This window comes from Centrocercus urophasianus, unplaced genomic scaffold, assembly GCF_019232065.1.
Source record: "Centrocercus urophasianus isolate 14NV4802_14NV808 unplaced genomic scaffold, USGS_Curo_1.0 seq_12, whole genome shotgun sequence".
NCBI classification, from domain to species: domain Eukaryota; kingdom Metazoa; phylum Chordata; class Aves; order Galliformes; family Phasianidae; genus Centrocercus; species Centrocercus urophasianus.
The window spans coordinates 26,515,081-26,536,222 of NW_024884364.1; the positions used below are offsets into that span (position 1 = coordinate 26,515,081).

Here is a 21,142-nt window from a genome sequence, read left to right on the forward strand (position 1 = left end):
TCTGCACCAACCTAGAAAGCAAGTAACAAACGCACTCAGTCCTCGTTAGCCAAATTGTTTTCCTAATACGCTTTGCTGAGAAACAAACCCTACTGAGGCAGATTTGAGTACGCTGTTCAGCATAAGCTCAGTTCCCCAGTGATCCACTTCAATCAGAATCTGAAAAGAGCGATGCCAGCCCTGCAGCGTGGTGTGCGCTCTGTTACCTCATGCATTATTTCAGTATGAAATATTTATAAACGGGAGAAAAGGGGCAGGTTTCATCTTCAAAAAGTATAATGATTTTTTTTTTTTAAATGTACGAGCACAACTTGTAAGAATCTGCAACTTGTTTGACATCCTAGGCTTAATAGACCAGTCCCCACTCATCCATACGAAAGGAGCCAAGATTTCACCTCGCTGATTTCTCTTTAAAAGTAGAACCTGGAATAAGCAGATATATTTTTATATATAGCTAATTTTGCTTTGAAAAAAAAAAAAAACAAAAAACATTAGCTCTCCATAGTACACACGCAAATCTTTTTGTAGAAAAACCAACACAGTACAGTAATTATCTTTCCCCTGGCAGCAGTTTGTATACTGCAATTAAAATGGTGGTCGCAGTCTTTGTGTCATGCTGTCACAAAGCTGGTCCTTGGAAGCCTCCAGGGGACCGAAGGAAGAAGATCTGACCACTGAAGGGTCAAACCAGTAAGCCCATAACACAAAGCAGTCTGGAAGACGTCACTGACAGGTAGATCTCCTCGCTCTACCAGATTACACCCGTAAAACGTAACTCCAGTTTTAGCTGGAAACCAGACAAAACAGCAGAAGGTAAATGGATCCCCTGGGGCACTGGGGTTCTGAGCAAGAGCAGCAGTCTTGCAGCTTGGAGGACCCGGGGCTGAAGAGCACAAATCTCTGCAAATTAACCTTCTGTCTGACGTGTAACTCACTAATGAATTCTGCAGAAACAGTTACACAACTGACCTGCTCTCCATAGTGCAGATAAAGCTTTACTTTTTTACCTGTAGATTTAGAATATTTACCAGTACACAGCTAATTGACTCTCCGGAGAACAAACCCAATTCTGCTTCCTTTGAAACATCAGGAATCTAATAATGGCTGTGTGGCATCTTGCAAGCAGGAAAACAGAGGTTGTTACTACCCATCATTTCTCAGGTCATCTTTTTAGGGAATAACTAGCTACTTATATTTTCACTAAATAGGGTGTGATTTATTTATGTATTTATTTATTATTTGGCAAAACAAAAGGTCATCTGACTCTTCTTCCATTCTGCCCCAAAACACGTCCTGTTTCTGTTACTAGCTAGCCTATGCCTTAATTTATATTTCCTTCAAGCCTGCATTATAAATAGACCTCTATGGAGGTACTGTGTGTGCAGATACTTATAAATGCCAGAACCACTGTGACTCCAGCCCAGGGGGCCAAGAGACATGCACGGAGCTGAGCTGAGCAATGGAGAGTGCTGCACAGCCTCTGCCATCTACAAGAACAGCTTTCCGATGGCATGCACGACTCCCAGATGTCCAGGTTTAAACAGATTGTAAAAAAAAAAACAACCAAAAACCAAATAACAAACAAACAAAAAACCTCCAAAAGTTAAGTCCACTGAGGATTCTGAACATTTCTTACATGAACTATCTGTGGAATTATAAATTCCAGGCTAGGTAGCTTCTCTGTTTAAGCATCAGGACAAATGCACTACAGACAGCGCATTTGCATCCCTCTGCCAAGAAGATAAGGGGACACCACTTAGTGTTGCTAAAAAGATTATGCTTTATTAAAGGTAGCTGGTCTGGTTACAACCACATATCTTGGTATAAGGAATTTTTCAGGAAATCAAGCATTTGTTCCTGTTGAAACCATTTTCCCCATCTGCAGTCATTACTCCCCTTTGGTCACTCATTCCTTGAGTATTGTCTGCCTGACTGACAGGTACTGCAGGGAGAGGCATTATTTGAGGAATAAAAGTCTATTCCTAATGTATTTCTATCTTACTAGATGTAGCCTTACCAACAACACAAAAGGCTCCATTTCACTCAGTGCAGCACAGGCTGTGCTAAACCTACGCCATCTGGTGCAGAGGCACACAGTAAGTACCTATTTAAATTTAGAGAGTAGCTACAGTATGACCTACAGATCTCAGCAGTAGATGATCATGTCTGAGCAACATTATGTGCTTCCATTATCACCCTGCCTTTTAAATGGAGCCCTAAAGCTGACAGCACATTAGCTATTTTTGCAAGCGTTGTCTTATTACACATTGCCTTCTTCATGGCACCATAACTAATTCACTGGAAACTTCTAGACATGGACTATACTTTGCAATATTCACTGTCCTGTTTCCTGACATTAAGTTAATAAATTCAAAATGTAACAGCTCTACATCAAAGTACCTCTCTCTGAGCCAAACTGCAGTCTTGCTTTCAGTGTATGACTTTGCTTCAGGTTCTGAATGGAGATTACGGTGATTTTTAAATGTGCTGCTTAAGGGAGGCTTGAGACATCCAAGGGAGCTGTAATAAAATATACCTCCATGTGATTAGTTCAAAAATTGCTGCTGGTCTTTCAGCAGAAATGATTTGATGGTTTCAGTCCACTCCAGAATTGAAAGGGATCCAGCTCCCAACAGCCGTAACTGGCCATTAAGCCACCATAACGCACTCCAGTCATGATGCTGACCAGCCAACTCAGCAGTAAGACTGAAAAGCAAATGCCATTTCTGTTCAGGTGGAGGAGGAGAGGGTAGCATTACCACTATGGAGGTGATAGCCCTCTAATCATGGCCACATCCCATGAAATACAGCATGAAACTTTCTGCTGAATTTGCTAGGAGCTGGACCAGGACCCAGGCTACAGAACAAGCAGTTTTCAAGAGAATTTCATTATAAACAAAACCAAAAAAGAACCAGTCCACATGGTTTACAGCAAAGCCATCCAACCTCAGCATAACCACTTGTACTTATGAAATAAACATTACTGTAAAAAACACTTTGTGCCTTGTCAGACAATTCAAGAAATGTTACATCTTCAGCAGCTAATGCTTCCTCCTTATGACCAGTTCCTTGTGAGAACCACAACAGGCCATCCTCTCCTGTTGTGCTGACCTGGCTAGAGAAAAATGTTTCCTCCTCCTCCTCTTCCTCCTCGCTAGCTGGGTAAGGTGCTGGTGGGAGGCCGTGCATTTGGGTGCTCACCTTTGTGAGGCACTGGTGAGTCAGGCATGTAGAGAAGTGAGCTCCCTTTCCACACACTGCTCATGCAGGTGGCGAGCCAGGAATCAGGAAGAAGGAGGAGCTGATTTATAAAACAGCTCCGGACAGTTTCGCATTTCCCCAATCCAAATCAGGCTTCCTGCAGAAGGATTAGGTGGCTAAGATTCCTCCACCACCCCTTTCTGTTCCCACATTCTGTGAGTTGTTCCACACCACAAAAGAAACATCCCTCAGAGCGGGCTGTTATCCTTGGAGAATGACAACTTCTGGCACTCCTTTCCTGCCTCTCTTTGAACACAAAGCACCTCCAGAAGTAGTAGATGTGCTCCACTATCACCCTACATTTCTTGTACCTGCCTGTGGAGCCCTGCCACCTCATCTACAAGCTCCTGAAGACCAGCTGTTACTGTGGTCTAACACAAATAACAAGAAGAAACCAAACATTTCATTTGACAAAGCTACTAAGTGGCGACAAGCAGGAAACAACCAGCTTGCCACGGAATAATTAAATGCTTTGAGAATTTAAAAAGAAGTATAACAGTAAGATTACCCTGACTTTTGGTGGGAAGGCAATGTCTTCCTAGAGATAGATCTGTGGAGCAAACAACGGGGAAGGCAGCCCCCTTCAGCAGGCAGCCTATGGACAAATTTCTACGGCCCATTTACTGCATGAAGTCAGAAAGTACAACATCCTGCTTCACGTATGCCACAAAGACACTGCACTGATAGCAAACTGCTCTGATGAATGGGCTCCAACCATCACTTCTGCCTATGTACTTCAGAGATTAAAATGGCACACGTGAACAATGCATCAGCCATTGCTGTGCATGTGGACCAGAAGCATTTATTACCAATCCGGTTCTACAGCCTCAACGAGATTCCTACTGACTTCAGGATAAATCAAGTTGGCATTTTCAGGACCTTTGCAAATCTGTTTTCAGACTGTTGAAATTAAGACTGAGACAGACATATAAAGGCAGATTAATTTTTTCAAAGACGGTCTTGAAAATAACTAGCTAAAAATGCAACTAAAAAAAAATCCTATTTCATAGCTTAAATATAACAGCGCTATGAAAAATATGCTAAGTAGCTTAAGAGAATGAATATATTGCTACCAAAATCTATTTCAAACAGGATAGACCTTTATTTTCACTCTCATTTTGACCTTTATTTGAGAAGATGCCATCAAACTCCAGACAATTCCGACAACTGAAATGTGGCTGTAGATGGCTACAAGCTGTTCAAAAGGGACGTGCAAGGAAGGAGAGGAAGAGGCTTTGCCCTCTACATCAAGGAAGGAATGGAGTGTGAAGAGCTGTCCCTTGCCATGAGCAAAATGAAAGATTATGAGTGAAAGTTAGAGTTAGATGCAACAATGGGAGCCTTGTGGTTGGTGTCTACTACAGGCTACCTGATCAAGTGGAGCCTGGTGATGAAACCTTTTTCTTCTTGGAAGCCAACAGACAGTGGGCTGCATCAAAACAAGCATGGCCAGCAGGGTGAGTTGATTCTGCCTCTCTAGTCCGTGCTGGTGTGAGTAGAGTACCACATCCAGGTGTGGAGTTCTCAATAAAGGAGAGGCATAGATCTGTTGAAGCGCATCCAGAGGACAGCCACAAAAATAACCCAAGGGATGGAACACTTCTCCTACAAGGACAGGCTGGGGCTGTTCAGCCTGGAGAAGAGAAGGTTCAGGGAAAATGGGCGAGCAACCATTCAAAATCTAAAGGGGATCTTGCTGAGATGAAATTTTTCCTAATATCCAGTCTGAATCTCCTCTGGTGCAACTTAACACCATTACCTCTCATCCTATCACTGCAACCTGGGAGAAGATGCTGATCCTCACTTCTACAACCACCTTTCAGGTAGTTAAAGAGAGCAACAAGGCCATCCCTAAGCCTTCTTTCCTCCAGATCTTAGAATTTTGTGTGTGCACGTGCATGTATTTTTTTCTTTGAAAGGAACAAGAAAGAGCCATGCTGCTCAGGCTGAAAACTCAAGAAGTAAGAACGCTAAAGTCAACGTACACAAAGACATTCAGTTTTCCAACTCTGGGGAGTTTGGAAAGCAAGCACTCCAAAAGCCAAAAGTGACTCTGGATGCCCTTAGTCACAGGAGGCCAACTGCAGAATGTCTGAGTTTTCTGTGACTTCCCAGTGCCTCTTCTGTGGAAGTGAGCCTCTTGCCAGCTGCATAAAAATGGGATCTGAAATCCCTAAGCACTTCTGAGCAGAAAGCTGTAAAATCATTTGTTATGTTTTTAATTAAGTTGCATAGATCATCTCTCTCTGTATTGTCACCGAATTCCTGAAATACCACCAAAAAAAGACATTTAATTAGAATGCTGAAATTTTTATTGCAATTTCTGAACGTATTAACATCACAGGAGAGGGACTCTCATTTATGTTCAGAAAAGTTATGCCACAGAGAAAATGAAAAAAGCATCCCTGCACTATCTTGCTAGGTGTTGTTTGCCCTGGCACGGAGGTACTTCTGCAAGCAAAAGGCATAAGCTATTCTACGGCCCTTCAGCTTCTATTTTGAGCAATCCAAATAATATTTCATCTGGCACCAGCTGTGACATTTTGATTGTAATCAGCAACAGCTGGAATGAGGCCAGCAACATATTTCACATGAGCTAGCTGCCAGCATCAAGACCTGATGAAGAATTTTGGCTACCAATAGCCTGAGCCACTTACAGCTCTGAAATGTTTCATACCAAGATCAGAGAGGGGCTCTTATGCACTACTACAAGCAATATGCATTAAAGGCCAAGTTTAAATCTGTATAGAGCTGTACATGCCCTTACACATTGAAAATATCTCTGCCAAAGACATACAAATGCTGTAACCTCACTGCTTCATGAAAAATATGTAATTGCAACCTGTACTACAAAGCACACTGAAAAGGAACAAATTCATGTTACAGAACCCCCTTTATATATGTCATCTAAGATCTTCAAAAGTGCATTCATTTAAAATGTATCTTTGTCACACACAAACACACACACACATATTTTCAGCCAGGAATTTTGCATTTGATTCCTCGGACCTAACTGGCACTGGAAAACGTTCAGTACAAGTACTAATCCCCAAAGAACTTTGCTGCAAACAATCCTCATTACACAGTAATTCTTTGCTGCCTCTACTTTCTGACGTATCAGCCAGTTCTTAATCCTTTTAACTTTTTAATGAAGGAGTAGTTACACAATGGCATCATCCCATGAAAGGTCACAGATCTTTCCCCAGAGAGCACATCCCTGGCACATGGCAGGGAGGAACACAATGGGATCCTGCTCACAGGGATAAGCAACTGTGGTACAAACATATTCTGCAAAGATGGGGCTCTCAGGCTAAGAGAAACAGCAGCGTGCATTTTGAGTAGAGGAGAAATACTGCAGGAATTCTAGAATTTCCTCTGAAGAGATCTCTGCTGGCGGGGACATGGACAGCAACAGCTCCCATACAAGGACACAGTCAGGTCTGTGCTGGGATGGCCACGCACATCACTACAGCACAAGAGACACAGCGTGATCTCTCCTGGGGAACAGCTGCACTTTCCAGGCCAAACTGTTTTTATTTTGGCTTCTGGGCCTGTTTAGAGCTGCTAGAACAGAAGAGCACGAGCCTGGTGAGGAAGCTTTTCCAAGCAAGGTGCTCGCTGCCAAGGCTTCTGTGTTGCTGCAGACACCATGAGGACCTTCCAAGCCCTCTGGCAGGCCAGGCAGGTGGATAGAGACAAAAAGTAAAACAAGCAGGCTATTTTGTGAGAAAGCAGCAGCTGAAAACTTTATAATAAAACAGGACTGAAAATACTTGGCTACCAAATGAGGGTCACTTTGAAGTTCAGCCTCAAGCAACTTCCTAAGTAGGTTAGACCATAAAATCCAAAGCATAAGGCTTAAATTGACAGGGAGAGAACCTCCAATCCCTGTTTTACGGCTCAGGCCCCCGGTCAGATGGGCTTGTGTTGCTCTTGGGAAACCAGCCTGAGGATTTTGCTGACACTACCGAGAAAAAAAAGTGCTTCTCAAGCCTGAGCACAGTCAATGGAGCACTAGGAGCCCTTACTGCCACGGAACTGATGCAGATCTCTCCCGGACAGGCCAGAGATAGCCCAAACGATGTTGCTGGCCAGTTATGGAGGACAATCTTGTACCTCCTCTCACAGTGGACTGTATTTTCAGCCAGTGTAAATCAGTGCAAATCAAGTGGCTTGACAATTTTGTTCACTTAATTGACAGATTGCACCTCCTGATACAAGTTGAAAAAAATAGGACAGTGAGAAAAATAGAGCGACAGCCATAGCGGTGCTACTGGCGATTATGAAGGAGCCATTCTGCCAGTTATTAAAACCATTCAAATGACAGATAACAGTAATATATTTTCTGACTGGTTTCACAGATCCACACACCCTGGGTTTTCTGTGAGCACAGCAAGTGTTGAGCCTAGAAAAACAATGACATCTCATTACAAAGCCCTATCAGCACCTGAAACACAGATTAAATTATCAACACATAACAAGGCCAAAGTGAAAACCGTTCCCCAAGGCACAGTTCTCTCAGGTATAAACTATGGCTGCTAACTGACTTTCTAGGTACTGGTCTCACAAAGCAGATATTGCTTTTATGTTGCCTAAAAGAGGTACTGCATCTCTCCTCAGTGCCAAGAGTGTGTCCTGATGGAGTGGCTCTGGGAGACAACTGGGAAGGTGCAAGAAGGCACCCAGGAAGCAAGCTTGCCCTTTACCACCCACATGGTGCCAGTCTCTCAGGAGGGTCCCATCCCTACCCCTGCCAAAAGTCCAATCACTGGGCTGGCTCAACACAGCCCCAGTGACTTTCTGGATCAGCCACCAGGTGTCCCCATGGAGGAGTCACCTCCCCGCATTTTAAGCACCAAGAACTTCCAAGTAACACAATTTCCTCACAGAAGAGACAAGTCAGTCTCTCACAAGAGCTTAACCTATCTGCTGCAAGCTCCTGAGATAATCTGGGATTGCTGGTAGCTCTGCAATAACAGTGCCTTTCTGGAGGGAAAGTGAAGCAGGAGAATACAAACTTAATCAATGTCATCTCAAAACTATTTCACTGTAACCTTAGACAGATTTCTAACTACACAAACTGCAGGTGTTACTTCCCTTAACTCATTAAAATACCTGACAATCTAATGAATACTCAGTACTTCTTGGCTCCCAAGGGCAGCAGCCTCCCTGCTTCCCACTACTCCCTACTCAAGCAGGTTCACCTGGGATGGCACTGGAGGGGGACCACAGGGCTCTCCAGATGTGAGCTGGGACATCCTTCTGGGTAATTATTCATGGAAATGCAGAACAAATCTTCTCTTGTAGGAAGTAACAACACTCTCCTCTAAACAAGGACCAAAAACCAAACCAGAGTGACAAAGTTGCTCTATGACTTGCTAAATTGGAGTGATGCAAAGCAGGGCTGCTTATCTAGCTGCACACAGGCCAGCTCACACTCAGAGGTGACTCTGCCTGCCAGATAAACAATACAAACCACCCTCTGCTGCGCAAACATCAATCTGGAGGTCAGCTTGTAAACAGCCGCCGTCAGCTTGCCACTTCACAGGAACACAGGATAGAGTCCCTGTACCTACCAGCTGGCCCAGAGCATCAGAAGGTGTGAACAGCTCAGACCCCAAATTCTTACTTCTGTGGCTAATGCAAAAGGACCTTACTAGGTCATCAAAGCCTTTCACTGTGGCACCAGGCAGCACCAGCCATTTCCTGAGCTGCCTGCATGTCACCACACATGCGTCTGGGAAGAAAACTCACTGGGGTGGTGCAGGAAAAATCTCCTTTCCTGATACAGGATTTTAATTTGAAATAACTTGGGTTATAGAAGGTAACAACAATGTAAATTTACCAAATACAGATGTTAAATACCACAGCTTCCTTTTCAATTTCAGCTTATTATCTTATTTCCTTGATGGCAACATAATATCAGAAACACACAAAACACACAGCATCCCTGCAATATAGCAATTTTGAAAGTGTTACTGTCAAGATGACATTTTATTACATTTCAAGAAATATGCTAATTTGATCATGAGTTTCATTTAGCAGTATGAAGGCTCAAGAACAAATATGAATTGTGCTTTTCTTAAAACAATTTTAAATGGAGAAAAAAGCCATAACTTCTCAGCCAGCCCCTGTCGCCTTGAAGCTCTGTTCTTTTGCGCTCCTCCGGAATTTAATATCACATTATCTCTGCAAGGAGCCACACGAGGAAAGCAACGCGAGGTAAGCAGACAGGCAGTTCTGTCATCCATTTTCATAATTTCAATTTATGTAAATAGGCCATCCACTGCCAAGCCAAACACAGGGTTACCACAGTGGGCTGAATAAACAATATTAGCTTTCAGCCAAGTAAATATATTAGCTATCATCGGACACAGCCTCACTGAGGTCTCCAGGGACAAGCAGCATGAGGAATAGCAAGTGGTCAGCACACTGCAGAGCTGTCAGCAAGCAGAAAGGCAGACAAAAATAACTGTTGATGTCGAAATGTGCAACATTTGCACATGAGATGTTCTGATGGAATAGTTTTAAGGGAAGGTTGATAATTCCTCAGGTTAGATTAACACTACGTATCTCATTCACAACTGTGAGAGCTTCTGTGCTGAACACGGCACTGAAAGAACCCTCACATGCAAAGTCCCACTCTGCCCCAGGAGGTTTTCATTGGAATATACTCATCCATGATATATTCTGTGTCCAAATTCAGACATCAAGCTTTCGTTCCAATTAATCCAAATTCTACCCAGAGGCCAAATAATTTGCCTTTGTTCGAGATCATTTATACTGCTTTTAGAATTGATTAGTCTATCCTAGGTGGATTGCAGGTGTGCAACACCAAAATGTTGTTTCTTTGCCTGACAGGATATTGCAAGTAGAAGACTTGAAAGACTTGAAATCTTTGGATGATAACACGCTACATAAGGGGAAAGCAAAGATGATTATTAAAAAACGTTGCATTTTTTTAAATACAAAATACCACACTAGCAAAAATCTCACTACTCTTCCAGGAAAATCTCAAATATTCAAAGAGATATATTTCACCAAAGTCTTGTACAAAATATGATTAGTGCTGCTTTAGTTCCAACAATAATAAGTAAGTGTTAAATCTGTAATGGCTGCGTATTTCCTTTCCTGCAGGTTTACATTTCCAAAGCAGCAGATGAGGAGAGTCCTTAAAGCTCAGGGACTTGCTGAAGGATTTGATCCAAACAAAAGAATTAAGAGCTGCTATCACGTAACATTTAAACACCGTCATATTATAAGTGCTACTTGTAAGTGAGTAATTCATTTTGGGTCTTTCCAATGCTTGCCTTCTGTCCCTGAATTCTCCTCAACATATTATCAGAGTGTTCCTGTTTTTTGTGTTCTCCATGAGGATTTGTTACAGAGGCATTGTGAAAGGAAGGAACACTGCTTACCTCCAGGTTGTGTCTCACCCGGCTGCTGGAAGGAAAAAAACAAATGCACAGACAGCACAGGAGCAAACAGTACTGGGGAATCACTGATCAAACCAGCAGTAAATGACAGAGCATCAGCACATACATTAGGGACAGAATTTTATATGTTATTCCTAGCCTGCAAACATTGGTGCCTTATGCAGCTGGAAACAGGGCAACAGTACCCTGGTTATGCTCTCCTTGGATCACCTTGACTAAGGACTGTATGAAAGACTGGGGTAGCAATAGCTTATACAGTCCCTTTATGCTTCAACAGCAGTGCAGGAAGACCACAAGGTACCCCAATATAAGGTTCACTGCATCTTGGCCAATGAACAGATGATGTTTTACACTAGAAGATCTTTAGTATCTCTGGCGTTAGTTACAAACTGTACCACAGTCCTCAATAAAGAGAGAACCTAGAACATTCAGCATTAAACCAAGCCTCCCTTGTGTGCAAAAGGAATAATTCCATTTAATGATAGCTGTAAAAACCTCTTATCTGTGTGAAAGAGCCAACAGAGGGATGTAAGATGATGTAGCATGCCTGCTGTCTATGGTATTAGTGCCTTGCCATCTCATACTAAACACACATCCTGTAAGAACCCAGCTGTATCTTGAGTTTTTACAACAATAAATCATTAAATAAAGAAAAAAAGAGTTTTATGATAGTGTAAGTTATTCGTAATGTAAATTTCATTACTTTTTCTTTTCATGGAGAAAAATCATTAAGAAAACTTCACTGAATTTCTAAAGATTATATTAACTATGGAATTTCCATCAAGTTGCGGTTATAAATCTCAAAGGAACTTCTGACTGCCCTGTGAATTAGTAGCTCATTTCCTTTAAATTTTAATCACTCACATGCTCCAAACTTTGTTTCTGTCTCTTAAAGAGGTACATTTAAAATCAAAATGAGAATTTATCTTTCTAGGAGAATACAGTTCAAACACGGAACGAGTGCTACAGCTTTTATTTGGACTAGTAGCAACTACACTGTGCACTGCATCATACGGCCCACCTGTCCAGTTTTTGACCCAGAAGTATATTCATTAATAACCGTGCTCTCAGTCAGTTTGATATTACTTACTACAGGGAAACCAGTACAAAACGGAACAGAGTAATCCTCTGAGAATCCTCCAAACTCTGTGAAATCTCAGAATTAGCTAATAAAACAGAAATTGTTCAGCTGAGGGTAGAGAAGGCACGCATGTATCTGAGAAATGCAGGGAGCTAGTGCAGGGAATGGATTAGTCAGCTGAGATGGGATTTGTCTTGCGTACTTTCTGACCCCACCACAAGTGATGCACCTTGGTAAACGGCATCTGAAGTGGGAACGAGGGAGCATGGAGTGGCAGAGAACATTGAGGAAACTGTGGTGGTGGACAAAAAAAGTGGTTTTTTTTTTTCCTTCTGACAGCTGGATTCAACAAGGCACCTAAGTTTACAACTTGCCCCATTAGAACCAGCACATGGAGTCTCCTCTGAAGTACACAGTGGTTAACTATTGACTTCAACAGGATGAATTTGCATCCACTCACTGCCTTGAAGTTATACATGTATTTAATGACTTTGTTGAACCGATGCCTAGCAGACTATCAGAACTTTCTTGGAAGCTTTGGATGTACAGATGACTGAACAAAATGACAGTTTCTTATCAAATGTAGGGATGTATCCTTCTCCTCCTGGATGAAGGAAAAAAAAAAAAAAAAAAAAAAGAAAGGATACAAAATAACAGACAGAAGAAAAAAAATCTAACAAAGAACAGTTCACTTCTGATCTATGTACTCTTCCAGGTCAAGTCTTTAGATAGGTTTTACTAAATGCTAGGAAAAGATTCACCTTTTACACGACCAAACCTTACAGAAAAATCTTACAAGCTTCCAAAACAGACCACTGCAAGTGATAAACACAAAATTATCTCACCTTTTCGCTGAAAATACATTTTAGAAATAAACAGTGCAATAAAAGAAAGTTAATTGTGCTGAGTCCCTTAGGAATGTTTATTTCTTCCACTCCAGCGAGTCTTCTGGAAGTCACAGAAAGCATTTCAGTGATTTATACCATAATGCATCCATTTTCAGTTCAAACTCTAGCAGTCTTCGAAACGATGTAAAACAGATGATCCACAGAGATGTCAATAACTCAGAATCATGCTAACCTTTTTTCTCACTAGTAATAGAACACGCACGTTTACAAAAATCTCCAGTTTTCATTAAAATAATATTCTACTTCTGATGACTACATAATAAAAAACCAACAACATAAAACTTCCAAAAACAAGCAGCCAAAAGAATTCAGTTTTTTTTAAAATCCCAAACATTTATAAAAGAGTTACTCGGATGTCCTGTGCAAAAAAAGAAAAAGAGGTGGAAAATGTGAAACGGGAGCTATCTTTTGATACTTTCTGTTTGGCAAACAAAACAGTTTTTTTTCCATTTTAAGCTGCTTGTCACAACACAGAGTCAGAATTAAAAGCACAATGGGCTAAAGAAGAGACGCCCTAAGTTTTAAATCTGGTGTTGACAAGGGTTTCCTCTACATCCTTCATAAGAGCAGACACTGCTCTGGTCATAAATCTGATTGCACATTCTCTACTGAAGGATATGAGCTGGAACAATAGGCATGGAACAAAAAACAATGGAAGTTCAATCACTTTGCAAAGGTCACATTTCGACTATCAGCTCTTTCTCCAGCAGATCTTACAATGAAAACATGATCCTAGGCCTTTCTTTTAGCTGTAGTTTGTTAATCAACCCCCCGTACAGAGCAAGCTGGATGCCACCTCTTGCAGAGTTTTTCCCAGGCTGAAGCATGAATAGCACACTTCCATAGGCATGGCACATGTTAAAGACCAAGGATTAAAAGTCTGAACGGCTGTCCCTCTCTTACTCACAATGAAGGGAAATTGTTTTAGTCCAATTGTTGGCGTCTTGTCCTCCCGAGTGACATGTTTACAGCCAGCCCAGTGCTTAAAAAACCATCCTCAGGCTCTGGCTCTGTCACCTAACAGTTTAACTTGCACTGCATGCTCTTTTGAGGAGACTCTCCTGACCAGAAGCCTCAACACAAAAGAAATAGTTACTGAATCAGACTTTTATCTTACCTGCTGGCATTGTATCAGAAATTCCAGAGTCAGAGATACAAAATGTTAACAGTCAGGCAAAGAGCACTTTTCCATATAGTCAAGAAGTACTCGAATCACGGGAAATTTTGAACATTGCACTGATGAAGAGGAACCCATTTTTATTTTAAGCAGAATATCAAACAGCTGAAGTGCAGACATAGAACCGTCCCCAACCCATATGCTGCTTCACATATTTATTGTGGGATGCCTGAACGTATCTAATTTTAATTATTTGCAATATACAGTGAATACTAAGCTTCCTGATTTTTTTAAAACTCACTATAGAGTTTAGAGGCTATGCTACTCTTAACTCTTGAAATGTTAATTCTATCCTTCAGTGTGCTCCTCCTCCATTCCCACCCTCCATTCCATACTGCCACATCAGCTTAAGGGACACTCTTGCATGAAAAAAATTGTCATTCTCTGAGATCATCTACGTTTCTGACAGTACTACTGGATATGAAGTATTTCACATCAAATACCACACCTAGACACACCATACACGGTTTTTTCTTCAGCTTTGCAGGCTGAGGCCAACACGTGATTTTTACGCTGTTTTTTTCTGCCTCCTTTCCTCCCATTCTTTCTGTCTGCCTTCCTTCCTTCCTGGCTACACTGAGCAGCCTCTGGACTTTGGAGCTTCTGAGGAGTGCTGGGGTTTGAGGCTAGAGCTGAAGGCAGTAACCAGATGTCTCCAAGTCCTCTGAGTGACAGAAGGTGAAACACTGCTGGTTGGTTAGTTACAAAGATATGTTTGCTGGAGGCAAATCTGGAGCAGGTTTAAGAGCAAACACACTGCAGTCCTCTCAGTCCCTTGCCCAGCAGCAAGCTGCAGAAGCAGATGCAACATGGGGAAACTGATAAAAGGTCAGTCACCCATGATTCAACAGGCATTGAAACTAGCTTCTGAAGACGAGGGGAATTCGTGTTTCTTGACTTCAAGAGCTAGGATGATGCCAAAGGCTGGAAAGGGCATCCCAGTGCTACCTTTTGATGAGAAATGAAAAGCTGGGCAGGAGGAACAGTCTGACCATTCGAGTGTTCCTGCATCTTTTCATTTATGGATTACAATTCTGTTACACTGCCCATGTCCAAACAGAAATCTGTAATTTGTCCAAGAAATACAGCGTTTTTAGAAGAACTAACTATTGAGCACTAGATGCCTAGAGAATAAACAGGAGGAAATGCATATGCATCAGATGAAATAATGTCAGTTTGTAATTAATGAAAACTAGTGGGAAGGGAAATACAGCTGGAAAACTAAGGCTGTAACAACTTACTCTGAAAGGCTATCATGAAAAGCAGGAGGAGAAGGAGAAGGAAGGATGTGTCATTTTACATTAGAGATGATCATGAATTTACAGACCACAGATCTTGAAAGCTTACAGATTATACCTGAAGTCCAGCTAAAGGTGGTGTTATGGGACTTTTTACAGTCTTTGGAATCCTAATACTAGAGTGAGCTGGTAACTCTGCATCTGTTCTTCATGCGCAGAAAGAAAAACAGGCTCATCACAGATGCACACAGCCTGAAGGATGTTTGCTGAAAACCTCATCTGACTGAAGAAAAAAACTCCCCGGTGCCCTAAAAAGATGGCAATTTCCTCAAATAGAAAAATCCAGAACCCTACATGGAATATCTCAATGTTGAATCTCATTTTAATGAGTGAAGAGAGAATTAATCACTTAAAAGCTAAAAGCTGCCTAAGTATCAGTGATCATGATCTAGTCACAGTGACTCTGTTTTAAAATTAGGATACGCATTATTGGCTGGTGTTTCTATTCTGTTTGCACAATCATAGGCAAACGAGTCTAGAAAAAGAAGAGTGAAAGGCATAAAATAAAATATTGAATTGTTTTAAAAAAGAACCTACTGTGTGCTGAAAGGTCCTTCCAAAACTGCAAGGAAAAGTTACTGGTATGTAGAAAAAAACATCCTGGAGAAGATAAAGAACAGGAACCTCAGAAAGACATGCAGAGGAGAAAAGTTAGTGATAAACAAAGAAGCACTGAGAATCTCTAAAGAAGCAGATGAGCCAATAAAACACTAAAGACTACTAACAGTGTTTTAGACAATAAAAAGGCACTCTAAAAATAGCCATGCAGATAAAGTCCACTCTTTGGTGTAGGCAGCAAGATCAAAAATGATGATACTGGAAAACAAAGATACTGAAAGAACATAATGGTGTGGAACTATCAGGGCACATAGCTTGTTGGATTAAATCTCTAAAAGATTTCTAAACTCAGTTGTTCACAGTAAGACAACAAAAGATGGCTCACTAGCAGTGATTTCCAGATTCCAGGGATTGTATCCTGCAATGTAAATTCATAGGTTGTACATTTACATTTCATTTGGGGGTGAGGTGACATGAAACTTCTTCAGGAAAACATGTCACATAAAATAAAGACCAACATGGTGCCAAAACAGATGGCTATTGTTATGGAGCACAGTTAAAATCACAGTCTAAAGTCACTTGTTGTGCCATACCACTACATGCAAAGCTAGTAACTTTAGCAAAGAACAATTAGCAGGCTTAAAGTACCAGACATGTTTTGAGGACAATGACTTACAAACTTACTCATGAAAGAAACTAGTAAATTCATTTATGTCTTCAGTGATGATCGTTTGCTTCAAAACAGATACTGAAACCTAGATGCTCAATTACAGAAAAAAATAATCCCAGAAAGACTTCTATCACCCCGTGCTCAGCTCTGACTGCCACATTTCCAGAAGGAAGTGAAAATAATGGAGTGAGCTCGAAGGCAGGCCAAAGAATTGACCCCTGGACAAATCTTACATGTGAGCCTGACAGAGTTCAATCAGCTTACCGATAAGGTTCAGAGTTGTCACAATGACTATTTAGGGCCACATTTCAAACTCTCATGTAAGTTAAGAGCTGAGTTTAAGAATTTCAGCCTTCATTTCCCTGCAAAATTTCCCAGCAATGTTAGTAAATTAACTGCAGAAGAATTTAGCAGGGCAGGTGATCAATTCATTAACACCTGAAGTTTTCAAAATGAGATTATGCATGTTTACAGAAGTTACACCCCATGCAGCTTTTAGTGAGAAAAAAAACCCCAAATATGCGAAAACTATGGTTCAGTCACCCAACATGTCAGATCAGAGGAGTAATAATGACTTCTGACTTGTCTTAGAGTTTATGAATTGAAGTACTTATCCATACAAAAAATGAGAAGAATGAAATACCTCCTTCAGGTCACACTGACAAACAGCATTTGTAAAAGCCACTTCAGCATGCATACAGATACACACAAACCTTTCTAACATGCTAGTGTCACTTGCATTTCAGTTCTAACTCAACAGCTGTTTGTGTTGGTTAAATAAGTGCACAGAAAAGTAGTTGTGAACCTGGTGTTAAGCATGGTTTGAATATCTCAGCAGTCCTTCCAAAGAATCCCTTGATAAATCCCTCCCACAGCATAGCTCTGACATCAGACTAGGCAAATGCCAGTGATGTTCATGGCTAGTAGGAGAGGAAATCCACTTGCTTTGCTGTTCTATGGGAAACTTCCTTCTTACAAATGATATACTGTGCTACTGTATCTATCATTCCTAACCATGTACAAACAGGAATGGAGTATATCTTCCCATGCATCTAAACAGGACAGTAATCTTGGATGGAGAAAAGAAAATTAAGAAAAAAGGATATATTCTCTAGGTGAGAGGAAAATAAAATCACTTGTCATTCTCCAAAAGTAATCAATATTAAATAGGTGCTTTCTTATTTCCAAAGGAATGAAGGATTCTGATGCTCCATCCTTATTTTATTTACTTCAGCCCAAGAACTGTCTGATCCACTTTAAATGCTGTGGATCAATTCTGTATTAAAATGCCATGCTATGCCTACTCCTTCAAAGTGCTACATAATAAGCTGAAGGCAACAGTGACATATTCTACAGATACAAAGCCTGCAACAGAGGTGTCTTTCCAGAAAAAACTACTGCCTTTGAATTCACTCCTTCTCAGGCACTGAGCAATCCACCTGACATACCACATCTTCTTTCTCTGGTTTCAGCTAAGAATACAAACCAAAAATACAGAGAGTCATAGAATCACTGAGATTGGAGAAGACCACTAAGATCATCTAGTCCAAGTGTCAACCCGTAATCACCATGCCCAATGACCATGTCCCTTAGTGCCACATTTATCCTTTCCACAGACTGCATGCTAATGGGTGAAGAAATCACTGATGAGGTGGACAAAAAACAAGGTCAGATGCCCTGTCTTGAAGAACATTTTGTGTTTTGTTTTGGTTTGTCCTCACATACAAATGAAATACTTATGGGTTTTAAGTTTTAAGTTAAACCCAGAGCCTGGAGTCAGGTCAACTAGCACACAGAATTTTCTCCTCTTCCTCACCAATACAGAGCTAACACCTGCACTGGAGACTAAGATTTTTATCGATATGCTTTCCTCTAGCCAGAAAATATTCATACCAACTCCATTTCTCCTGCATTGGTTCTTCTAAGCACTGTGAAACATGCTACTCACACCACAGTGCTAAAGGATCAGATTACCCTCACCTTGAATCTATTCAGTAAACCTCATCAAGAGCCAAAGCACAATTTAGTGAAAACAAACAAGTCAATAAAAAGAAAAAAAAATAGTAAAGCAAAAAAATCTAAATTGCAAGATATTTCAATAGCAGCTCAACTCAGGTATTGTAACAAAGCATTTCAACAAAAAATACAAGTTTTCTACATACAGTCCTCTTCATTTGAAGAGCTTGAAGCAAAGTTCTCAGCACCTGTACAGCTTGCTTTCAAAGGCTTCAGCAGCATACACAAGTTAAGGACATAACCTTCAATCTCAGCAAGTTTCTGGTATAAGCATGCCTCAAAAATGCAAGAAACGTGAGACCTTACAGCATTAACAATACTTGTTAGCAGCAAGGAAAGAAACAACTAAAATCCCCCAAACCAAACCCTGTCAGTGTTTATTGCCAAACATAGTTTCCAGCAACCTGAATTTACATCGAGTTCATGAACAGTGAGCATCATTTGTTCTGAAGAGCAAATATACTTACGAAAGGACATTCCCAATGTAAGCATAATATGAACAGCAGTAGGGAGCGGTCCCATCACAGCAGTAAGCCTTGCAGTCATTATCACACTGAGCCAGACAGTCTTCTGCTGAATAAAAATAACATTCATGCAGTCAAACAGCAGCAACAACAAAAAGCCATAGAATACAGCTTTAAAGAAAATGCAATCTAACAGTTTTATACAATCACAGGACTTCACTTGAGGCTTGGCCTGACCCCATAATCCAAATGGCAGCCAATTCCCTCTCATTCCAAATTTCAGTGAGAAGTTCATATTTAGATGCTCTGTGTATGCACATTTCGTAGCTGGCTGTATCAATCCCTTCTCATACTAAATCATTTAAAATAAAAAGAAAGCATTTCAAAATGTCAAGACACCACAGATTATCTTTCTGTCTTCCAATGAAGACTCCAGAGAACTACCTGAAGCCAAGCTGCCTCCCACACTGCACTGCTGGGTTGGAAAAGAGGGAAATGAAGCTGTCTGTGGGCTGGCTCCTGCCCCATGTCCCTGCTGGAGTGGTCCAGAGTGACACTTAGGGCTACTTGGGGTTCCCCAGCCAGTGGCCAGCGCTGCCCTTGCTCTATACCAGATTGAGTGCCAGCTTCATCTCAGTGGGGCCCTGCCAGCCTAGCCCAGCCCCACTGCAGCCAGCTCTGCCCGCCACCATGCCAAGCTTTTTTGCCTAGGAAGCCAGAACTGTCGTCAGCAGCAATGCTCTTTGGGACTGATGAACAGCTCCAACTGTGAAATAACAGTAAGCAAGTTCTTTACAACTAAAGGATGTGGAAGGACACATTCTTTTATTTTAAAGTTCAATCTCCTGTTTGATAATCACTTTGTGGTGTTGCAAAGCCCTAGGCCATGTTCCCTAAGGTAAATGACAGATTTCTCCTGTCTCATCCCATGCTCTCCTTCTTGACCATCAAGAGCTCGCTCACTCTGATGACTCCATTAGCATTTGTAGAATCACAAAATCATTAAGGTTGGAAAAGACCACCAAGATCATCTTGTCCAACTACTATGTCCACTAACCACATCCCTCAGTGCCACACCATGAACACCTCCAGGGACGGTGACTGCACCACCTCCCTGGGCAGCCTGTGCCACTGCTTCACTGCTCTTGCTGAGAAGAAATTGTTCTTAACACCCAACCTGAACCTCTGCTAGTGCAACTTAAGGTCATTCCCTCTTGTCCTGTCATCATTATCTGGGAAAAGAGGCTGACCCCCACCTCGTACAACCTCCTTTCAGACTGTTGTAAAGATCAATGAGGTCTCCCTGAGCCTCTTCCAGGCTGAACAACCTCCGCTCTTTCAGCTATTCCTCATAAGATGTGTTCCTGACTGTCATCCATTGTGGCCCAGCTTTCAGTGTGATGGGGTCTGGACAACCCAACCTCATCGTAGCAACCTCTGTGACCACCTCCTGCCCACAAGCTCCCAGCTTGCAGCAAGGCTTCTCTGCATGTGGCTGCACAGCGAGCTGCCTGCGCTGCTGATCCATCCTAACACTCATCATCTTAATTTCACACAACAGATTTCAGCAGGTCAGCTCCCACCACCTGTGCGGAGACAAGCACCAAAGTGAGGGTGAGGGCAGGAGAGGCCAAATGCAGCTCTGAGCCTGTGCTCTCAACCTGAGCAGTTACCCCTTTTAGAGAAGGGCTACACACCACAACGCGGCACGACAGACAGCCCCACCGATCTGCAGGCTAAGCAGAGTAGCCGGACATGAAAGCGACCCAACGCATTTGCGATCCAGGAGTGCTTGAAGCACTGCACGAGAGAGGGACGACTGAAACACCTCTCCTAATTCAAGCAGCCCGCGCTCTATCAGCAACGAGGAGCCCTCCTTCCCGGGAAGTTACTGCAAGTGCTGAAGTTGGGCAGCGCTCGGGGTGCCACAGCAGCCCCCAGCAGCGCTCACCGGGTTACACGGGCCGTCCTTCCCAAACCTCCCGCACACTGAAACCAGTCCAGCCACGAGAGGCCTGGGGGGGAAAGACCCCAGCACCTCCCGGCACGGCGGCTCCCCCCGCGCTGCCCCCGCCCGCAGCTCGGACGGGCACCTGGCGGCCGTCCGGCGGGGCCCCGCATCGCCCCCAGCCCCTCCGCTCCCCCGGCTCCCCGATCCCGCTGACCTTCGAGAAGAAGGAGGAGGAGGAGGAGGAGGGTGGGCAGCGGCACCCCCCGCGCCCGTCCGCGCCGCCCCGCTGCCTCCATGCCGGCGGCGGGCGCAAAGCCGCCGC

At 42.4% G+C, this 21,142-nt stretch overlaps 1 protein-coding gene across 1 annotated transcript in view; it reads right to left on the minus strand.

Annotated features, from left to right (window-relative positions):
* Positions 1 to 21,116, minus strand: part of CYYR1 (cysteine and tyrosine rich 1) — a 56,664-nt gene extending 35,548 nt beyond the window's left edge. Inside the window, exons 1-2 of the mRNA XM_042810281.1 lie at positions 21,035 to 21,116; positions 18,873 to 18,975 (exon numbers count right to left, since the gene is read on the minus strand). Of these exons, the coding sequence (XP_042666215.1) occupies positions 18,873 to 18,975; positions 21,035 to 21,116 (185 nt within the window). The remainder of the gene's footprint in view (positions 1 to 18,872; positions 18,976 to 21,034) is intronic.
* Positions 21,117 to 21,142: the final 26 nt, after the last annotated feature.